Source organism: Pelmatolapia mariae, linkage group LG4 (genome assembly GCF_036321145.2).
Source record: "Pelmatolapia mariae isolate MD_Pm_ZW linkage group LG4, Pm_UMD_F_2, whole genome shotgun sequence".
NCBI lineage: Eukaryota > Metazoa > Chordata > Actinopteri > Cichliformes > Cichlidae > Pelmatolapia > Pelmatolapia mariae.
In genome coordinates, this window is record NC_086230.1 from 23,202,198 (window position 1) to 23,209,418 (window position 7,221).

The 7,221-nt window shown below is 40.3% G+C and overlaps 1 protein-coding gene across 4 annotated transcripts in view; it reads left to right on the plus strand.

Moving 5' to 3' along the window:
- Window positions 1-4,091, plus strand: part of sdk2a (sidekick cell adhesion molecule 2a) — an 85,316-nt gene extending 81,225 nt beyond the window's left edge. For all 4 annotated transcript variants that reach the window (XM_063471951.1, XM_063471953.1, XM_063471952.1 and 1 more), the window contains exon 45: window positions 1,224-4,091. In XM_063471951.1, the coding sequence (XP_063328021.1) occupies window positions 1,224-1,643 (420 nt within the window). In that variant the 3' untranslated portion in view covers window positions 1,644-4,091. The remainder of the gene's footprint in view (window positions 1-1,223) is intronic.
- The last annotated feature ends 3,130 nt before the right edge of the window (window positions 4,092-7,221 follow it).

Consider the following 7,221-nt stretch of genomic DNA (forward strand, 5'->3'; position numbering starts at 1 on the left):
ATCCTCTTGATAAACTCAATTCAGCTTGTCACAGTCACCGCTTTGCTAGATGCAGAAGCAAGACAGCTGTCTAATTATGAAGCAGCATTTGTGACGATAAATTAATGACATTCTGCAGCAATATCTGCCTCAAGTGGATCACCTCAAAATTAAATACCCTCTGTTAGCGTCGTGCAGTGATGGCTGACGTTTCTGGATCTTTTAATACTGATTTCTTTCATGGCAGGGGAATACACAGCCGGTTCCCGTGCCTCGCGTGTGCTGAAATATCTTCACAACTAATTAATTTTTGTCAAACAGAAATTGTTAATCTTGGCTTCCACGTCTCAGCTCGCAATATGATGAGTGTGTGCGTAGAATAGTTTGGCCCAGTGAGGAGATGGGAGGCTTGAAGTGATGAGGGATGGTACCTACAAATGGCAGAGAAGCCGATTGTAGCAGATTCTGAACATTTGTCTTCCCACACTCGCGCCGTGTCTCCCTGGCCAATTTGTCTGGTACCTGCACAGGCAAAACATTGTTCATCCCAGTTTGAGAAAAAAACAGATCTCCCAGGAGACACAGGCTGGTGTTATTCTTTTCCTCTGCGTAGCCTCCCACTGTTTACCTGACACTTGTGCAAATAAATGGTGCTTCAACATCTGTTGAGCTACAGTGTCTCAATAGAGCAGTAGATGGGCAAGTGCTCATCAGGCACACAAATGTGCCAAATGTGTAATGCTTTCTGTGGGAGGCTTTTACTATTTTTTTTTAAACTGTTCTCTGTTTCTCAGCAAGTACATGTAGCAGAATAACAAGAGGATTCACTCAGACAAGCTTTTGCCTGATGGTTTGGTGTTACAAGAAAGGGAGATTAATTCTGTAAACATTATCTTTCTCTAATTCTAGGACACACTTGTTTACATGTATCATATTTGTACTCCATACAGCTATCGGTGAGCTTCTATATCTCAAAGATTCTCAATAGAAGTGATTATCTGGCCCATAGAAATGCACATGGATTCATAGATTTCCCGTTGTCAATAGATATGTCCTGCTGTGCCGTGACTCAGTAGGTATTGTGTTGTTTGTCAACCAGCTGTACAATACTGGAAATAGAATTAGCCTTGATTTGAGACCATGAAAATGTAGCTGTCGTTATACTCTGTAGTAAGCATCGTAGCATGTGTTCTGCTTACTGTCCTCATTTTTTGCCAAAGTGACTTTGAACTGTTGACTGACAGGGCAGCGACAGCGAATACGAAATGGATCAGAGTCGGCAGAAGACCCACTCCTTTGTTAACCACTACATCAGCGACCCCACCTACTACAACTCCTGGCGGCGGCAGCAGAAGGGCGTCACTCGTCCACCGGCATACGGCTACTCCCAGCCCGAGCCCCTGGTGGAGCAAGAGTCACGACAACACCCACCACCCGTACCCCCCCTGCCCCCTCTTCCCCCTCTCCTCCCCCAGAGCGCCCAGTCACCACAGCCCCAGTGCCAAGGCCAGGGCACCCTCTTCAGGCCTAAGGGAAGCCGGACTCCCACCCCCTCCCTGCTTTCCTCCGACCCCCCCAGCCAGCACAGCACCCTGTACCGGCCCCCCAGCAGCCTCGGCTGTGCCGCTCAGGCACCTACCGCGGGCTTCTCCTCTTTTGTTTGACACAAAGCTCTCCTTCCAATAACAACAGGACCCTGAGGACGAAACTTTGATTTTTGTTGTTGTTGGTTTATTTGTATTTTGCTCCTTTTCTTTCTTTTTTTTTGATCTTTAGTTCTGTCTTACCGACAGAGTTGTTGCTCAATATTAAGCATTGCAGGCATCTTAAATAGTGCTTTCTCCTCTGTGAAGAGTGTATGTATGATTGTGCTGAGTGTGTATGGTTGGTCAATCTGTGTAATATGTATTTTATGAAAAGACAATCATTTAAAGGTTTTTGTGTTGCTTTAGCGAATTAATTTGAACGATCAATGATGTAAACAAGAGAGAACAGGACCAGAAGTTCTGAAAAAGAAATCCTTGTTTTCAAACCCCTGTATTATTGTTTAACATGAGAGCTTTATTGAAAACAACCACCTTAGAACCATATAGAGTATGGACCACTTGGATTGCTGAGACTGGACAATGGAAAAACTGACTCTTATGGAACAAGCGATGCCTAACAAAGGACAAAATGTTGTGAGAAAATGACTCTGAGTTGGAGAGAGGCACTTGCGGTCACTGTAGCCCTCAGCTGCCTTTAAGTTTCTCACTCTGCCTAATCATTGTTGGAAATGCATTGTGTATTTACTATATGTACTTGTCTCATCTTGTTTACCAGATATTTATATCAAGCAGCTTCAAGCTCAATATTTTCAGAGCATCACTAGTGAAAATGTTATGAATCACATTAAAGCATTGTGGCACCTTTATAGTAGTCTGAGGATGTTGATTGTGTGCTGATGTCAGTAGATATACAGGCAAAGGCAAGCTTTTTAATGTGTATTTGTTTGCTTTAATGTTATTCACAGAAAATTACTAAGACCCAAAAGCACAAATCCCCTTGGTTCATTAGATACATACACTTATCAGCCACTTTAGTAGGTACACCTGTTCAACTTCTCATTGAACTCAATCATCTAATCAGCCAGTCACATGGCAGCAACTCAGTATATTTAGGCATGTAGACATGATCACGATTAAAGTTCAGAGCAAGCATCAGAATGAGGAAGAGAGGTGACATGTTTGTTGGTGTCAGGTGGGTTGAGTATTTCAAAAACTGCTGACCTACTGGGATTTAGGGTGTACATGGAACGGTCTTAAAAAGAAAAATCAGTGAGCTGCAGTGTTCAGTGAAAATGCTGTGTTGGTGCCCAACTGTGGCCTAACTGCTTTAAGATAATAATTAAAACAACAATAACTCAAAAAACTACTTGTTAGAACCAAAGTATGCAGAAGAGCATCTCTGAATGCACAAAACATTGAACCTTGAAGCAGAAGAGCTACAGCAACAGAAGCCCACGCCAGGTACCACTTCTGTCAGGAAGACCGAAAATAGGAAACTGAGACTACAATTTGCACTGCCTCACCAAAATTTAAAAATAGGTTCCAATGGTAGGGTTGGGATTTGGTGTAAACAGCAATAAATATGAATCTATCCTGCCTCCTGCCTTTGTTTTTAGGCGGGTGCTAGTGTAATGGCGTGAGGGGTACTTACTTGGCATATTTTGGGCCATTTTGTACCAACTGAGCATCGTTTAAGGCCGAAGCCTACCTGAGTATTGCTGCTGACCACATCCATCTCTTTAAAACCCCAGTTATTTGGCTGCTACCAGCAGAATAACACACCATATCAGAAAACTCATCTCAAACTGGTTTCTTGAACACTACTGTGCATACACTGCACTCAAATGACCTCCATAGTCACCAGATCTCAATCCAATACAGCAAATTTGGGATAGGTTAGAGTAGATTCATATAATTGATGTGCAGCTCAAAAATCTTCAACATCTGTGAGATGCTGTCAGGTTTGTATGGGCAAAACTCTGAGGAGGGTAACTTATAAAGCATCATGTGCATGTATTATTAACAAGCATATGAATCATTATATATTAATAGCTGTCAATGAAAGAAAATAATAACTCATTTTGGTTAATTTAAAAGACAATGGAGAGTATCCATATCCACTAAGGGTTTTACAATGCAATATGTTGATTTCTTTAGCACGAAACCTTTACTTTTCAAAACTACCTCAAATTTTGGGGTGTTTCTTGATGTACTGGGAAGAAAACAGGAAATCAGTCACTTACAAAGATACAAAAGAGTAAATGATAATGTGCAGCAGGAGAAAAAATTATGATGATGTGTGAAATCCGTCAGAATGGATTGTCACTTTTTTTGTTCATGTTACAAGGTGTGATTGCATTTATATAATTTCTGAATACATGATTCGTGTTACAGCTCATGGTACTGTATGCATATGTTATAGTGAGAAATTTTCTAGGACATTTTTGCAAAGCTGGCTCTTTAGAAAAGGTGAATTGATATTGCTATGCAGGAGTTTGACCTATAGTGTGCACACTAAAGCATTCAGTCTTCAATGTCTAAAAATGTAATCTGTCCAATTTCCAATGTGAACATCTCTCTGTACATCATTAAAAAAGAGAAAAAAGCAGTATAGCCATGTTAATGCTAACTCTTTAGAATAAAACATTCTATTTTGTAATGACCTTTTCCTCATTAATCATAATGAAATGGTGGAACACTAATGAAAATAATTACAGGATTCATGATTCTGACATAAAGAGAATTAGCAACGAACTCATTATAAAGGAAATCTAAACCATTTTAAAACCTGTAGAAATTTATTTTGCACAGTCTTAAGTAGAGCATTTTGTATGATCTGGAATGTAAAGTCATTTTTAAGTGACACCTAATCCTACAGTGCACAAATGACCCGAATCTCAAACAAAACCATAATTGGGATGCAAAACAGCATGAGATACTGGGAAAAATTTGAAGAAGAACCTGATCCAGTGCAAGCATGCTGAAAATCTTGGGGATGGTTGGACAGGTAATCCCTTTATTTCAGGCCAGAAAACATTGAACTTAACCAAAGAACAGAAGGATCAGGATCAAAGGTTTAGGGGTAAGGTGAAAGCGGAAAACATCTTTTCACCATGGATATATTATATATAAATATGTAATTCTTCAGACTTGACTGAGCTCTTCACTCTAAGGAGATCACAGACAAATCTTCTGCTCACACACATTCAAGCCAAAGAGAGTGAGACAGAGACAGAAAGCGAGGCGCTCACGCAGATGGGGACAGAGAGCGGGAAAGAGATAGATCTGCAAATCTGGCACAGTTTTACATTTCAGTGAAACGTCTCCTCATGGGACTGACTTAAACAAAATTTGTCCTATTTCTGACTGTGTTTGTTGGAGTTCATAAGACCGCATTGGCAGCACAGTTAACTTGTCTGGTTGACTGGTGGGGGCCAAGTTATGGTGTGTGATAAAGAGAAAAATGAGAAGTTACAGCTTTCAAACTGTTTTAATGAGGGGAAGAGTTGTTGTTAAACCGGAAGTCTTCTGGTTTATCTTATTTCACTCATAGATACAGTACACATAGTGTATTTCCACTAGATACACTTAGCTCAAGCCTCTTCTGCCAGATCACTTAAAAACCTGAGGAGATGCTAATTTCATGAACACTGTCAGCTCCCCCAACTGTTTTCTTTTCACAACATTTCTCTGCAGTACGCAGAAATTTTTTATGCACTAGTTCAATCAAGCAGAACTGCCTAAACATTTGCCATTATACGCCCTTATATGTCGTGAATAGCTAAATTGATCTCAAACCGGGCAAAGTTACGTATTTTGGGGAGAGGTGACATGGCTAAATGGTCATCTTGCATCCAGTAGCTTCACAGCCACCCTACTCCAGTCTGCTAACATTATAAAGTTTAAATTGAATGTTTGAGAATGAGAGCAAAAAGCCAGATGATTTTAATTAACGTCAAACGCCAGAAATGAGAACAACCGAGAATACCTAAAGAATGGGGTGGAGTGCAGGCCCAGACAATATTGGATAAAAAATCATTTTCTGATGTTCCATTAGACAGAGGTGTCAAAGATAGGTTAACTGGTGATTCTAAATGCACTGCAGGTGTGGATGTGAGAGTGTGTTATTATCTATCTCTCTGCGTTGGCCCTGTGATGTGCTGGCTATCTGTCCAATGTGTCCCTTTAATCTTGCCCAGTGTGAGATGTGATCCTAAGTGGGATAAGAGGTTCAGAAAATGGATAGAAGAAAGGAAATCACCTCCACCTCCAAAGAAAATACGATTTTTTCTCCTTTATATCCACCTGGCAGTTGCTAAAAAAACACTCACTTCGTACAACTCCAAATAAAAAGGAAGAGTAATACAGCATGAAATGTTAATAAAACGGAATGTGATTATTTCTAAATCAGACAAACCAATTATTTACAACAGAAAACAGAACTCATATCAAATGTTTTAACTGAGACATATTACTGTTTTATGAATGATATTAGCTTCAAGTAATTAGGTTAACTGGCAACAGTTTCACAGAAGTAAAGATGGGCAGAGGTTCAGCAATTTACCTAATGCAAAACATTTTTAGAAATCACTGTCTTTGAACACAATTCAACGTGTCATCCACAAATGCAGGTTAAAGCTCCGTCACACAAAGAAGAAGCCATATGTGGGCATGATCCAGAAACACCATCTTCTCTGAGCCAAAGCTCGTGTAAATGGACTGAGGCAACGTGGAAAACTGTTCTGTGGTCAGGTAAATTGAAATTTGAAATTATTTTTTGAAAAACATGGACACTGTAACCTCTGGACAAAAGACAAGAATGAACATATGGCTTGTTAGTGGCACTCAGTTCAAACCACGGGCTGCTGTTACAAGAAGATGGGATACTATAGAGTGTCTGTCTACGTTCTCAGCCATCCAGGTCACAGTAATGTAAGGAGCTTGGAAAGAAAAACGACTAGACTTCTTTAAGTTACTTGAAAATTTTTCACCTCTTATCTGAGAAGCTTCTTCAGTTCGAGTCCCAGGTATGTGGCTCATGTGACGAGGCACATGATCAATAGTGGGCCAGCAACACTCTTTAGAAACAACTCCCACAAGGCTTAAATACCAAGGGAGTTTAAGTTTACTCTCATCATAAAAAGCCATATTCTCTCATCAGCTGGTGGGACAGATCCTCGGAAAAAAGCCAAAGGCGGAAATAACTTTAAAATATTTGTAAAGGACGCCAGGACATGCAGATAAATACGGAACATTGTGGTTTCAGAGAACAGCGTGGAGAGACAGACTTGTGTCACTACATACCTTGTGAAGTACGAAAGTGAATAGCCATGTCATTGGGTAGAATGACTTGTGTCCTTTAGTAATTATCAACCATTCATGCATACCTTTCTCCTGAGGTAAAACCTGGGGTGCATATTTCTGCTTATTTGCATTACAGAAGGTACTAATGAGTGGACACTGACCGATGTCAGCTTATCAACCACAAGTTCAATACACAAGATCAATGCACAAGATCAAAGGGTTTGTTAACTCAATACAGTCTTTGCTGTTGTCAGAGAGAGAAAAATGTGTGGACGTGTAATAATTCTGACCTATATCCTTATTGGAACTTTAAAAGAAATGAAGCCAGGGCAAAGCTCACCTTTAAGCAGTTTGGCAATGTCATGCCTTGAAATCCCTCTGAAAACACCAG